At 34.4% G+C, this 15,803-nt stretch overlaps 1 protein-coding gene across 2 annotated transcripts; it reads left to right on the plus strand.

The window, feature by feature from the left end:
* Window positions 1-8,602: 8,602 nt before the first annotated feature.
* Window positions 8,603-14,688, plus strand: LOC107901885 (katanin p60 ATPase-containing subunit A-like 2). Of its 2 annotated transcripts, none has more exons than XM_016828053.2 (11): window positions 8,603-8,808; window positions 9,145-9,294; window positions 9,387-9,442; window positions 9,612-9,677; window positions 9,807-9,914; window positions 11,085-11,151; window positions 11,495-11,579; window positions 12,153-12,316; window positions 13,047-13,148; window positions 13,506-13,728; window positions 14,322-14,688. In XM_016828053.2, the coding sequence occupies exons 1-11, from the start codon at window positions 8,770-8,772 to the stop codon at window positions 14,453-14,455; spliced, it is 1,194 nt and encodes a 397-aa protein (XP_016683542.1). In that variant the 5' UTR covers window positions 8,603-8,769; the 3' UTR covers window positions 14,456-14,688. The 2 variants fall into 2 exon arrangements, with proteins under 2 accessions (XP_016683542.1, XP_016683541.1); XM_016828052.2 differs by having other exon boundaries at window positions 8,605-8,808; window positions 9,118-9,294.
* The last annotated feature ends 1,115 nt before the right edge of the window (window positions 14,689-15,803 follow it).

Here is a 15,803-nt window from a genome sequence, read left to right on the forward strand (position 1 = left end):
AGAATACAACAAAGTTTATAAAGTAGGACTTTTCCTTTGTCACTCGGTCCTTCAATAGCATATTGAGCTAAAATATGGATAATTACACTTATCAGATCATTACTCCATTGAACCCAAACATACATGTAAGAAACGCTGACACATAACCCAGAATCAAGAAGTTTGCTTCCTTACATATAATTCTAACACTTATGCATACAGAGCAAAAAACACGTAAATAATTATAAAAATAACCTAGGGTTCATTAGTATTTACCATAGAGCTGGTTGAATACAACGAACCCAACTTCAATAAGGTTTATGAACTTAAGCTTTTCAAAAAAAAGTGCAGAGAAAATCAAGAAGAAGTTGAATGTGAAAAAAATCAAAAGTTTTTTGGTGAAGACATTGATAGTCTTATATACTTAAGTACAGAGACAAAGTTAGTGGAAGGATCAGATTATTCCACTAACACTCTCGATTTTCATGATTAAATGTGTTTATCATAATTTAAGTCTTATCAACTATAGTATATTAGTTCTATTCTAACCAGTTCTTATTGAGCTAACTAAATAGTCTTATAAAAATAATAAATAAATCTATGAAACTACATATTTGACAACTTCGCCAAAACATTTGGGGTGGCGTATACTCAACAGAAGAATATGCCAAACCACAAATCTCGCCAAAAACATAGAATTTGCCAAAACACAAATTTGTCAAATCACATAATTCACCAATCAGCACATACACAGAATCTTATACTTAGCCACAACTAATACTTACTTACTCAAAACTACACTTAGCGCAATAAACAATAACCATAAATAAAGACTTTTTCGGATGGGTTGTTACAATCAAGCTCTTAGGACGATCCATCGAATACACAACCTTGCAAAATAGAATCAATAGTCTTTGGCAACCTTCCTCTTTGTTTCAGTTAATGGACATAGAGAATGGATATTTCCTAGCAAAATTCCAGAATAAGAATGATTATAAGAAAGTCTCATATCAAAGACCATGGATTATTTACGGGTAATACCTTACAGTGCAGCCTTGGACAATGGACTTTAACCCGATGCAGCTTTATTCGAGCATTGTGAAGGCATGTATTAGACTCCTAGGTCTCCCAAGTTTTTTTGTATAAATGCAAGATTCTTAAAGAGATTGAGGGAATTATCGGTAAAGTTGCAAATATAGACTTTAACACTGACAGTGGAACAATAGGGAAATTTGCTCGGATGGCAGTTTATGTAAACCTTGATAAACTATTGCTCTCCCAAGTTCTGATCAACAAAAACATTTAGCAGGTTGAGTTTGAATCTCTTTTGGTGTTGTGCTTTTGTTGCGGGAGGTATGTGTTGGGAAATGTGCTAATATTGTAGTAAACATGTAATTTTTTTCTATTTATTTGAACGATGAATAAATAAATAAAGTTAATTTCACATTTCACTATTATGTCTTTTGTATTTATGTCTTTTATATTTTACATGCATAACGAAATTGTGACAAAAAAATATTAGCTCATTGATTGTCTATAGTTCAAACTGAAGATAAGTGGCATTGTAAATAACATTTACATTGCAAGAAAGATGACTTACTTCAGTAGATAATCTAAATGAGTCCGTAATCTCGTAAAAGAATCAAAGTGAGCATTTGAATCAAATATTGACAATGATTATTATGTCATCTATAATTCTAATTAGGGAGATGGCTAGTCTTGGCTATCAGAGTAGTTGACTCCACGAGTAGAGACAAAGATGTATTCATTGGTAGAATGATACATTGGACTAGACCCAAGATGAATTAATTCTAAATCCATTTGTGAATTAATTCACTTGTGATGTTCATGGTGTGATTTACCTAAATCCTGAGTTAGTCACTGACCATGCGTATACAACTCATGTGCTTTGATATAAGTGGGGGCTTATGCTTTAAAGATGATCGAGCCTATAGCTAATATGTTAGGTACATGACTTGCGTATGGCATGGCTTTACTAGCAATAGTTGAATTCATAACTCAATTAAAGAGTTAATGATATCCTCTCATTGGCATTGTATGGATTGATAAATATGGAACGTGGCCACGAGTTGCTTGTTCTCGTATGAGCAATTTATCCTAGTCATTTGTTGATAGTGATCATATCAATCATTAAGAAGAAAAAATGGTGACAATGAGATAAAATAGGATTGTATTGAGTAAACAGATTTAACTCAAATGAATCAATGATATCATATGAGGGTAACACATACATGAAGAGGTCATTGGACAAAGCAGTTGGATGAATTGCTTTCGTAAAGAGTAAACAATAAGGAGTTTTCAATCATGGTACTTCTTGTGGACTGACTCCATGATTACATAATTGTGAATTATCAGAATGATACTTCTGGATATAATTGCAGCCACTAGATCCTAATTGTATATGTTCGATTGGTCCTTTCGCTAGTTCAACAAAAGCTTGATCGAACTACATTTGAATCAGAAGAAAATTCTAAGACTTTGAGAATAATTTAATTGAGTCGATTTATTCGATGTGAAATTAAATTAGGTGGTTGTGAGAATGTTCAACTAGAGAATTTGATTGAAGAATTTTCTTAAAAAATTAATTTAGAAAATTTAAGTGATTTTTGGAAAAATTAATTTTGATCAAGTAAAATTAAATTAATCAAATCAATTATAATTAATATGATATTTTTTTGAAATTAATTTTCAAGTCAAACAATTGTCCCAATGGGTAATTGAACTTGAAATTTAGACTTGAGATCGTAAATTGGGAGCCTAAAACCGAGACTAAGACTCAAAAATTGGTCAAACTGGGCTCGGTATGTGAAACCAGGCTGACGGTCCAACTGGTGGCTAGACTGGATCGGTCGGGTCGTCATTGACCTAGACCGAATCAGCAGTAGCCGAATCGACTCGAGGTGCCGTAAGGATGTCGCATTGCATCACCAGACATGGCGGTGTTGGTGGTTGCGAGGGCGGTGTCCCGACGACCGGCGGTGGTTGGTCGTCAATGGTTGAGCAGTGGAAGAGTTACACTGCTACTAAGACTCTACCAGAGAATTTGATTTTGGATTATTTATTCTAAAAATAATATTATTTTAATAGTTTAATATTAAATTTAATTTAATATTTATCTTAATAGTATTTTATTAATTTAATATTAAAGTGATTAAGTTTAATCATTGTTAAACTCTCTAAACTCTCCCTATATAAAGAGAGCCTTAGATCATTATTTACACATACTTGAATTCAAGAGAAAGTTGTACAGAGAAAATTCTCTAAAGAGATTATTCCAGAAAATTTCTAGAGATATTTTTCTGATTTACAACTTGACCTAAAAGTTTAGAGAAATTACAAAATTACCCCACTGGTAATTTTTGTGAAATTTTTTTGATTAGAAGCGAGTCCACACTCGACAGACGTGAGCTTGAAGATAGCAAAGAAGACTACTCGATCAAAGCACTTATCCTAGACGAATAAAAAATGTACAATTTTGATTAAGTGTTTATTACTTTAGATATCACAACCAAGATCTTGTTTTGGGAAAATTTTTTAAACTCTGGTTTTTCCCTAAATTTATTTTCTGCTACATTTTCTAAACCCGTTTTTTCAACAGTATGGTCATATGAGAGAGGAATGCCCAAAGACGCCCATTGTTTTGAACCAGTCGGTGGTGGAAGATTCAACGGTGGCTAAGAAGTCGATCGGGGAATTGGTGGCATACGAGCCTTGGATGGTGGTTGAAAGAAAATCTAGATAGAATCCAAATGATACTCGTAGTTAATAGGCTAAAAAATAGGATTGGAAGTGAATGGTTCCAGATTTTGAGCCCTTATTTCTGAAGATAACGTTGACGGCAGCTTAGAAGCTGAAGGTGATAAATCATCAATGGATTCTCTTAAAGCTAGGAAAAAGTCTAAAATAGCCTTTCATGAAAATTTAGTTGGATAGGGTTATGATTATGTGGCCCATTTGGTAATAAAAAGGATAAATCAATAGATTTAAACTCTGGTGGGAAAATTAGGCCAAAGTATGAAAAATCTCTTTGGACATCCCTAGCCCATGTTTGGACATGGAAATCCAATAGGATAAAAGGGTTGGGCAAATTATCCATTAACCGCTCTCTTCCTTGTTTGGTTAGTAATAAAGTGGATCAATTGGTATGGCCTAGAAGGAGTTTAAGCTTGCGGTCTCTAATTTAACTTTTAAAGCGTCTAATCTCAATATACATGCAGATGTAGATTGCAGCAATAGTATGTAAATTTTGACAAAGCAAGTCCCTATTTGAACAACCTTTATTAATATTATTTTTGTTGGTTTGGTTGGGACAGAGGTTTCATTGAAAGATGGAGTTCTTGATTCTAGCAGACATTCGACCATTTCTTTTAAAGAAAATTTGGCTTCATTTGGAGAAGGAGTATTGAAGGGAAACAGTTCCGTTGAAACAATGAAGGGTATCCATGTTAGTAAGAGACATGGAAATGGTGGAAAAGCTGACTCGAATAGAAATGGAAAGATCCGTAACAAGACTATTCAGGGTCGTGGGGAATAGATTCAAGGCTATTGGTAATTTGCGTACTCCTATCTCAAACACTATGAATTCTATGGTTGAACTTATTAGTTCCTAAATTGATGTTGTTGATGACACGAGTACCTCACCAAGGAATGGAAACGGTTTGGGAAGCTCGGTCTCTGCTAAACAATAAAGGTTAATCTTTTCTCTTTGTCTTTGTATTTTATTATGAATTTATCAATGTTTTCATGGAATTGTCAAGGTTGTGCCAATTTAAAATTTTCTAGCTTATTTCAAGAGTATAATGTGGAAGATAAGTCAAATAACGCCAGTTTGTTAGAAACGAGAGTTAGTGGTACAAAAGCATACAATATTATTTCTAAGTTGGGCTTTTAATTTTCTCATTGTGTGGAAGTTATTGGTTTCTCCAGGAGAATTTGGGTTGGCTGGAAAGACTCAGTTCTGGTTGGGGTTATCCATACCCACCCCCAATTTATTCTTTTTCAGGTCATTGATCATATTCTTCAACAACCAATTTTTATTGCTTTTCTATATGGTAGCTTAACAGGAAAAAATGAAAATTTCTTTAGGAATGGCTTAAAGTTACTATTCCAATGGGGGATGTCGCTTGGCTTACTATTGGAGATTTTAATGTCATCTTTTTTGCTAGTGATAATAAAGGGGACGGATTAATAGAAGGAGGTGTTCTCTTTTTGGTAACTTAATGGATTCTACTGCATTACATTATTTGGGTTTTAGAGGCCCTCAGTTCACTTGGTGTAAAAGGGGGGTTTGAGAGGCTTGACAAAGTTATTGGGAATGATGCTTGAATGAATAAGTTCCCTAGTAGTTTGGTCACCCACCTTTCAAGGCTTAAGTCTAACCATACATTGCTTTTCTTTTCCTTGAAACCTAAGGATAGATTTTTTTAAAAAAGTTGCGACCTTTTAGATTTTTAGCTAGATGGCTGGAACATCCGTATTTTTCAAATTTTGCTAAAAGACAGTAAAGGTTTAAATGGTAATTTGATATACCCTCTTTTTATTTTTTCCTTGGGGTTAAAGAAGTGGAATCAAACTATTTACGGGCACATTGGAACGCACAAATGACATATGTTGAATAAGCTTTCAAGTATTCAAAGAATGATAGAGTTTTCTGACAATAGTAGGCTTTTTCAGTCTAAAATAAAAGAGCGTGAAGAATTGGATAGTTCTCCATCATGAGGAGAATTTGTGGAAGCAAAAGTCTAGATGTGAATGGCTAAACCTGGGTGACTGGAATACTAAGTTTTTTCATTGTTGTACTTTACAAAGTAGGAAACAAAACCATACTACTGATTTAAAAATGATAATGGTGAATGGATCTATGATGCTGAAGCCCTTCAACTTGAAGCAATTAGTTTCTTTAAGAAGTTGTATGGTGAGCAACCAAAGCCCATGAGTGATTTACCTCCTAGTGCTTTTTCAACTCTTGAGCATAGTGATATTCAATTTATTAGAAAGGAGGTGTCTAATGATGAAATTAAAATTGCTTTGTTTGATATATCTCATTTGAAGGCACCAGGGAGTGATGGTTTTTAAGCTCGCTTCTTTCAAAATCAGTGGGATTTAGTTGGAACAGCGAATTGTGAGTGGGTTAAATCAGTTTTTGTTGAAAAATGTATTGAGCTTGATCTTAGTAATATATTGGTAGTCCTCATTCCTATCTTTTCTAAGGTTCCTAATTTTGAGAATTTGACACAATTTTACTCCATCAGCCTGTAGTCAATGATGTATAAGTTGGTGATAAAGGTTATTGCTAACCAGTTTAAATTTGTGTTCCCTAAAATCATTAGACAGGAACAGACGAGCTTTATTGCGGGTCGAAATATCATTGACAGCATCCTCATTGCTCAAAAGGTTATTCACTAAATGAAATGTAAGCATAAGAATAAAAATTGGATGACAGTCAAATTTGACCTTGAAAAAGCTATGACAAAGTTTTTTGAGAGTTTATTGAAGCCTCTCTTTGGGATGTAGGTATTCCTAATATGCTTATAAATGTTATTATGTCTGCTATCATGAATTCTACTATGTAGGTGTTGTGGATTGAGGTTCATACATAGAAGTTCAGACCTGCAAGAGGTATTCAATAGGGGTGCCCTTTATCACCATATTTGTTTGTTCTATGTATGGAGTGGCTTGGACATAGCATTCTTCATGCTATAGATAAAGGTCATTCGCAACCTCTCCGCTTATTAAGGTTTGGTCATTCTCTTTTACATCATTTCTTTGCAGATGATCTTGTTATCTTTGGTATTCAACAAGCTTTACTCCTTAAAGATTTGTTAGAGAGGTTTTGTGCTTACTTTAGGCACCGGGTTAATGCTCGAGAAACAAATATTTACTTTTCCAAAAGAATAGATGATGAAATTGAAGAGTAGTTGAGTAGAATTCTTGGTTTTCATAAGGTTCAGAATCTTGGTATTTATCTATAGGGTGCCTCTTCTCCATGATAGGATTTCAAATAGTACCTTGCATTTTGTTGTCGATAAGGTTCGCAACAAGCTAAACAGATGAGATGTTTGGAAACTCTCTATAACTGGTAGAGCTACTCTTGCACAGATGATCTTGTTGATTCCTAATTACTTCATGCAATCCATGATAATCTTTAAAGGATTGTGTGATGAGATCGAAAGTATTGTTCGATAATTTATTTGGGGAGTCCTTTGAGGGTCGACAAAAGATGTATTTGGTCAGTTATTAAGCTATTTGTCAGCCTAGATCATGTGGTGGCCTTGGCCTTTGACAGTTGATGGACTAAAATACCTCTTTTATGATGAAACTGAGGTACAATCTAGTCTCCAAAATGGATGCTTTATGGGTTAGTGTTCTTAGGTCCAAGTATGGAATGAAAGAGGAGATGCTAGAAGATATTTCATGAGGATGATGTTCTTTCCTTTGGAGGGAACTCTTTAAGGTTTGACCTCTACTCCGAGAGAATTTGCTTTGGTCTATGGGAAATGTGAATAATATTTGTTGTTGGAAGGATCCGTGGATTCCAGATGTGGGACCTCTAATCCATCAGGTTCTGTCCTATGCTTATATCAATCAAGACTGTTTGCTTAGTGAGATGATTACTAAGGAAGGAACTTAGACTTTGGAGCTATTTTGTATTTGGCTACTAGATGAGATCATTAGGCGTATCGTGAGTATTCCCCCGCCACACATCTCTGTGGGTCGTGACAGGATTATTTGGGCTCTGACTTCAACTGGTTTCTTTTCCCTTAAGAGTGCCTACTAGAGTTTACGAGAAAGATCGAGGAGCCCAAGGGATGCAAAATGGAATATTTTGTGGAAATTTCAAGGTCCTTAGAGAGTTAGATTCCTCTTATGGCTTGTTTTGAAACAATGCCTACTTACCAATGTGGAGCAAGTCAAGCGGGGCATATGGTATGACAGTTCTTATGGTTTGTGTGGACATCAATTTAAGGATATCTTACATGCCAACAGAGATTGTCCTACAACTAAGGAAACTTGGATGCAGGTTTTGCTAAATGAGCTAAGCGAGTAGTTCTTTGCAAGTAATCATCATGATTGGGTTAAGTTTAATTTACTCAGTCCGTTTAAACTAGTTCTAGACAAGGTTGTTTCGTCGAGCCTTTTTAGTTTGATTGGCTGGAGAATATGGAAAAATCAAAATCTTTTCATCTTTCAAGGTGTTCCTTGGAAAGCAAGTAACACTGTTAAGAATTCATACATCTAGGTAAAACAATTTGCTTCCTTTCACAGGAAAGATCTATCTAGACAATAGTCGCCCAGACCATTCATTCCTATACCGAAGAATTGGATTAAGTTATGCACTAATGGTCTGGTACAAGTTGTGTCCAGAACTACTACAGTACAATTAAAATTTTATTTATTTAATAACATCATATCAAAATTTAAATATAATTTAAATATTTAACTCTTTATAAAATAACAAATATTATTATAAAAGAATATTACTGATAAGTTTTGAATGTATAATTAATTATAATCTTTAATAATTAAAATTTACCATTTCATTAATTTTTATTAAATATAAGGGTGGCTGATAATAGGACAGCCAGCAAAGCAAACTTTTGGGAAAAACATAAATAAAATAAAATCCCATTTTCTCAGGTTTTAAAGCACATGCTCTGCTCTTCTCTTTTCTGTTCATTTCAACTAACATAGAGTGAGGAATCTGAATTATAATCTCTCTTTTCTTCCTTTCTCCACCAAAGAAAATCTGATTTAAATTTTAATCCATTAATGGCTGATGAACCTTCTCTCACTCGATGGTCTTTTCTGGTACTCTCTTTTTCTTTTCTCTTTCCTTCTTTCTTTGTTTTTCTTTTCCTTTTCCTTTTCTGTTTGGTTGTCAAATCGTCGTTTTCTTCCTGATTTCCCTTTGGTCAATTGAACTGTATGAAGCTAATTGACTTACTTCGATTGACTATTTTCCTTTTTTTACTCATTTATTAGCTTAGATTGCATTGCATTGAATTTCTTTTTCTAACTCTTAAATTTTGAACCAACTGTGAAGAAATGTGAAGGAAAAGGGAAAAAAAAAAAGAGTTCTAAGCATTTTCTTTAAGCAATTATGTTATTATTCCATAGGATTTTAAACTATTTTATGATGCCAAGTTTGGGAGGAAGAGATTGCCTGAGCCGCAAAATGGTCAAACTGCTGATGAGCTCGACTCCAATGGCACTAATTCGAACGTGACTTCAAAAGAAAACCACCCTGTCAGGAACACTTCTGATATGGCTATCTACGAGCAGTACCGGAACCAGGTACTTTTGCGGTCTTAATTTTCTGTTTTTCTCGAGGCGTTTTGCATGTTTCTTGATTGGAATGATTTATTATTGTTTTGTTTCGATTTCAGGGTACACACTCGGTGCACTCAAATGGCGTGGTGTCTAATGGATTTGATTCGAGACCGTATGTTCATTCCTTTCTCTGATTCGTGATCTTAATGTATTTCTCCTGTACACTTAGAACATAGGCTTTTATATGCACATTCTCCACATTGACCGCTAGGATCAGTTCTAGGATTCTCCAGCTTTTTAGGAAATGAAGATTTTGATGTACTTTTCTCTTTCTTTTACAGGCAAAGGTCTCTGCTTCCTGCTTTTGAATCTGCAGAAATGCGTGCATTAGGAGAGAGTTTAAGTAGGTAATTATTAAAATATCAATTACTTCATTGGTGACAGAAATGCTTGCATTAGGAGAGTTTGAATGCTTGGGTAGTATATTCTTTAACATTTTAGCTGGAAATATTTGTCTACCATCATATCCTTCTTAGGGACATCGTTCGAGGGAATCCAGATGTTAAGTGGGAAAGCATCAAGGGATTAGAGGATGCCAAACGCTTACTTAAAGAGGCAGTTGTTATGCCTATAAAATATCCCAAGTAAGTATTGCTATGACATAGACCATGGACTTTGAGCATGGTATTCCACTATTCCTTGAAAAAGATAACTGCAGGGGCAAAACCAGAACCTTCGTCTTGACGGTGCCAGGTTAAAAATACCGCCAACATTTTTGATTGAAAAAATCCTAATAAAAATAACTATAATTTTTTTAAAAAGTGAAAAATAACCATAAACTTGAATGATACAAATAATGTCATTTATACACAAAGAAATAATCTTTATATTGTCAAAAGACTTTTTGAACAACAATTTTTTGTCCAGGAACAATAGCACTGCGACACGGATAAAGAAAGAAAAAAACATAAGTTGTCTATGCAGTTCGGTTTCTCTACATCTACAGAGCTTAGCTCAGTGAGATAGTCTACTATCTTTAAACTCAATACAACAGGTGATTTAAGTCATATCACATCCTGTTTTTAAACTCAATATAACAAGTGATTTAAGTCCTATCAGATCCTAATGTAGCAACCTCAGTTTGGTACTAAAAAAATCTAGATTTCACCTTTTAAGTTTTCCTCTGAAAACCACGGGAAAACTTAGGTTGTAAACCAAACAATTAACTTGTTTCACTCTCAATGCTCTCTCAAATTCCTCAAAGAATAGATAAGTGATAAAAACACTTGATACAAAACCTATACAAATCTCTTCAAAAATATAAACGTTTGAGACTTGCGAGCATTTTAGATCAATTACAATCAATCCTTCTAAAAAACTGTAGCTAAAATAGAATACACAATATAATAATAAAGTCTAAGTTAATGCAGGAACGTTGGAGATAAGTCGTCAATGCAGTCTTGATCCAATCTCTTTATTTCATGGGATCCAATTGCTTTGATTCGATTCGACCCAATTTTCAAGATATGTTGCATCAAATGGATCGTTCTTCATAGAAGGACTATCATACTTCTACAACATCAGCAAGATTCTCAGCTTGAGAATTTTATTCCCAAAGATTGTCAACCCAAAAATGTCAAGTTATGTTGCCTATCGTAGTGCTAGGTGCAGTGGCCACTGCATGAGCCACTGCTCACATAATTGCCTCAACATTTTATTTTGTTAACTTGGTTTAGTAAAATGTTATGAAAAATTGAATAACATGTTATGTAGGAATTTGAGGGTTTCATTTCAGTTTATTTGATATCTTGTAGGTACTTTACTGGTCTTCTTTCACCATGGAAGGGTATTCTCCTTTTTGGCCCCCCAGGGACAGGAAAGGTGTACATTTGGTTCTGTTGCTTCCAATAGATTGATCTTGTCTATGCAATTCATTTGTTCTAGATATGCAAGATGTTTGGTTATTATGAGGAAAATATGTCTTTAATCACATAGTACATTTTAGACTGATGAACCTAGGGGGCTTTACTCCCAATGCTTGCGTTCCCCCTTCTCCTATGGAAACCCTTGTGCAAAAGAAAATTTCTTTTTCATAGGTCAATCTCCTCAACACTAGAGGAAAAATTTATGCATCATGGCGAATGATTTAACATATCTTGGTAGTGCTATTCTTTTTCTTTATCATTGATGCTATTTTCTATTTGAATTACCATTTTGGTTGCAGACAATGCTGGCAAAGGCTGTAGCAACAGAATGCAAGACCACATTTTTCAATATTTCAGCATCATCTGTTGTCAGCAAATGGCGTGGTATGTTAAACACATTTTTCCAATATCTTCTTTGATTTGTAGAGGGATTTGGTCCTAGGTATGTATGAAAGTTATGAAGAATTGTCTCTAAAATGGAGAATGGAAGATATAATTGGAAAATACATAGATGTATCTTTGACTGTCCAATTATATTTTCTGATTAATTCTTAGTTCTAATGACAGCCTAAATTTTTTAATGATAAGAATGGTAGGAGTTTTAGATGTAGATTCTTAGATATTTATCTACTAAATGAGGGACTATTCTTTTTCTCTCCTAATATTTTGTTTTTTCTTACCAAAATCTAGTCAAAGGGGAACCTTACAGGATAAGCATTATTCTTTAATTGGATTGTGGGAATGTCAAATGTGTTCTGTTTATGGTTGTGTGGGTATAAAAGTTTTTTTTTTACTTGGCACTAAAAGAAGAGTCATCTTTGATAAAATTCTTTGACTAGCTATATGGATCACAATATCGATATAAACCAAAGGTCTTAGTAGGGCTGGACCCAATAACTTTTATAGTTACCTGAAATAACACTCACTTATCTAACTGCGGAGTTCATAACATTTCAGGTGATTCTGAGAAGTTAATAAAAGTACTATTTGACCTAGCAAGACACCATGCACCGTCTACCATTTTTCTTGATGAAATTGATGCCATTATAAGTCAGCGCGGTGGTGAAGGACGCAGCGAGCATGAAGCTAGTAGGCGTTTGAAAACTGAGCTACTTATACAGGTTTTTTTTTTTTGACAGATACTTATACAGGTTATGTTTCCTAAAAACTGTGTCCTTATTCTTTTGGATATAGATATGCTGTGTGGTTGCATGTGAGTGATTAAATTAAAACTTGGATTGATAATTTATTCCTATTGATTATATACCTTGTAGCTAGACTTGTCCAAAGGCTGGGCTACCTTCTTAGACGAGCTGGGCCTTGGACAATGAATTCAGGCTGCCCTGATCTGAATTGTTATTTAAGATTAAAATCCTTTTATTCAAATTTCATTATAAATTTTTAAGTATTAATATAAAACTAATTTTTATCATATTATTTTCTACATGGTGAATAGGGCCCTTAGGCCGGCCTGGGTCTCTCCTGAGTTTGGGTAAAGGAAGCAAAAAATTCTGGGCCGCAGCCTAACCTGGCCCATGTACAAGTCTACTTAGGATTGCTGAGCATTGTTTTAAACAAATTTGGTGGTATCACTGTCACTTGTTTATTTTTTTCCTCATTCTTTCACTTTAGAATCAAGCGGTGCATTGTTTTCTTCCGTGCAAGTGATTTTAACTTTGAGCATGGTTAGCATGTTAAACCGACTCTGCAGCAGATCTAGTGGTGCATTGTTTTTTGCATTTATTATTTGCAATAATTAGAAAATAAAGTACTTAACTCATACATGCTTTTATAGTGATTTAGAAAATAAATCATGTTTATTTGCTACTGATAAGTAGAATTACATTGCAGATGGATGGTTTGACACGGTCAGATGAGCTTGTGTTTGTTCTGGCAGCAACAAACCTCCCCTGGGAATTGGATGCTGCCATGCTCCGTCGTCTTGAGAAGCGAGTATCCAGACATTTAAATTTACCCTGAATCTTTTCAAACATTATTAAAAATTAGTTTAAAAGATTATAATATACACATTTGAATTCTGGCTGGACAGAAATTTACTCAAAAAACCAGGATGAGATTGAAGCCTAGAAACTAACTGCTCTAAATTTCTTTCCAACATGATTACATTGTGATGTAAATCAGGTCACGGTGTTTATGCTGTCTCTAAACTATTCAGTTTTGTAATGTTCTATTGCTTGATACTTGCAATTATATTTGTTAGCATCTTTTACACAATTAATGAAATAAATATCTTTTGAAGTTCAAGACTTGCTATTAGTTAGCGGTTTGCCTTTAACCACATAAAATAAGATCCTTGTTCCTCTCCCAGAGCCAGAAGCAAGAAAAGCGATGTTTGAAGAGCTTCTGCCCCAACAGCATGGTGAGGAGGCTCTTCCTTATGATATATTAGTGGAAAGATCAGAAGGTTACTCAGGTTCAGATATTCGATTACTTTGCAAAGAAGCAGCCATGCAGCCTTTGAGACGCCTAATGGCTGTCCTTGAGGATAACCAGGAAGTAGTGCCTGAGGATGGTATGTGCTTTCTAATACTTGAATTAAAGGATGTATAAACTTGATAATGAGCTTTGCAAAATCAAAATTTTCCCTAAATAGGAGCTCAATTATTTAGGTGGCTTAACACTTATTCCCTTAGGTGTCGGTTCACATTCATCAGTTTATTTTTGTAATTTTCCTTTCTTTTCTCTGTTTCTTTAGTTATAGGTCTGGTTTGGCAAACTCCAGAACTCTTATCTCTGACTATCAACTACCACCATAAAGTGCTACTAGCTTTTGTTAGCATAAATAATTTTGTGCATATCCTAGGAACCAGGATAAATAAATCAAATCATATTAAGCTAAATAATTTTTTAAGGTTTTCTTGGTAGTTATAAGGCCAACATCATCTGGTCTTGCCCTAATTTCAATTCAAAATCTTGCCATCTGCTTATCAATTTGGCTGGAAGAAGACATTTGAATGGGAGACAAGAACAAACTCTGGAAGGAAAGAATCCTTTTAGGCGGACATGTTCTATTTTCTTATTTCCTTGTTCTGCCTGCAGCTTTTAACATGCTTCATTTTTATGTAGATGACATAATGAACTCAAAAACTAGTTTGTGGTTTGCAGAGCTGCCGAATGTTGGGCCAGTTACGTCTGATGATATAGAAACTGCTTTGAGGAACACCAGACCATCGGCACATTTACATGCTCATCGCTACGAGAAGTTCAATGCAGACTATGGCAGTCAAATACTCCGATGATGGCATGCTGCTGCAAATATACTTTTAAATTGTTAGTTATAACTTCCCCAGATTTTATATTGATCAGAATTCTATTCAGTTTTTACTTTGCATTGTCCGTTTATGGAAACTTGTATATCCATGTTTTTTTTTTCGAAGTGTTCTCAGCAAAGTCTATTAACCATACAAGCATTGAATTGTTTTGAAATTTATATAAGAATTATTACTAATGTGTAAAAAGAAAATTATGGATATATGATAATTAGGCTCTAAAAGAAGTACCAAATAAGTCATTGTAGTAAAATATCTATGAAAACCCATACAAGGATCTGGTGTTTTCTCAGATATATCTAGCATCTGTCCGCTTTGGCACTGGTTCTCTTCATTTCTTCGTACATAATCTGCTCTTAGAACCTTATGCTACAGGTGGAAGTAAACATAGCTTTATTAAGTCCATGATTCCAGCTATGGGATCTCGCTCTTTACCCATACTTGGTTGGCTTCAGCCCAGCTGTGTGAAAAATGAAACTACTCTTTTTTCTTCAATAGCTAAGCTTGGCAATTAATAGCCTTGTCCCGAGGTTTTTTCTTTCTTTATTTTTGAAACCAACCCCATACTTACTCGAATCAATTGGGTAACTAGTTTTAAAAGGTAATATTAAGGAATTATAATTTGTGGTTGAAGATTTATGAAAAAGATCGTGGTTGTGAAAATGTGGAAAAGATTAAATTGAAAATTTAGAAAAATATGAGGACTAAAGTCTATTGACCTATTAGAGAAATTATGGATTGATAATGATTTGTTAATATTGAGATTGTATTAAGAAAATGATTTTTGGACTAATTTGAATAAAATAAAAAGTACAAGGACCAAATTTTAAATATTTTGTTTTTCGCTCAGATAAGATTAAAATGTAGTTTTTGGATGGTTGGATAGTATTATGGATCTTTATAGTGATATACGAAGTTTTACACCATGTTTGGTTGGGTGTATTGGCATAGCCAATACACCCCTAATCAGTGGCCCCACTTAATCCTCCTTTAATCCATTGTTTGGTTGGTTGTATTATTATTACGTCCCAAATCTGTTCCTTCCCTAATACACCCGGTCCCGTAATATGTAATCCCCCCATCCAGCACCGATTACAGAATCCTTACCCATTTCTTATTTTCATTTCCTTTTTCTGCCCTCATAGATTTCTGTTTCTTCTTCTATCGATATTGCAGTTCTGTCCTCATTTCTTCAGCTTTCATAACAAATCCTCAACATTGTCTTCATCGGAGGCCGATTTTTTTCTCTCCTTTATTGTTTTTTTTTTGGTTTGGGTTTTGTTTGAATGCAAGTTTTTGTTCCATGGATTTGTTATCT

The sequence above is a fragment of the Gossypium hirsutum genome, chromosome D06 (genome assembly GCF_007990345.1).
Source record: "Gossypium hirsutum isolate 1008001.06 chromosome D06, Gossypium_hirsutum_v2.1, whole genome shotgun sequence".
NCBI lineage: Eukaryota > Viridiplantae > Streptophyta > Magnoliopsida > Malvales > Malvaceae > Gossypium > Gossypium hirsutum.

Excerpts from the sequence above, each read along its gene's own strand:
- LOC107901885 (XM_016828052.2), top strand. The coding sequence starts at position 8,770 with ATGGCTGATGAACCTTCTCTCACTCGATGGTCTTTTCTG. Across the intron at positions 9,915-11,084 it reads ATGCCTATAAAATATCCCAA|GTACTTTACTGGTCTTCTTT; the intron begins GTAAGTATTGCT and ends GATATCTTGTAG. Across the intron at positions 13,149-13,505 it reads TCCGTCGTCTTGAGAAGCGA|ATCCTTGTTCCTCTCCCAGA; the intron begins GTATCCAGACAT and ends ACATAAAATAAG.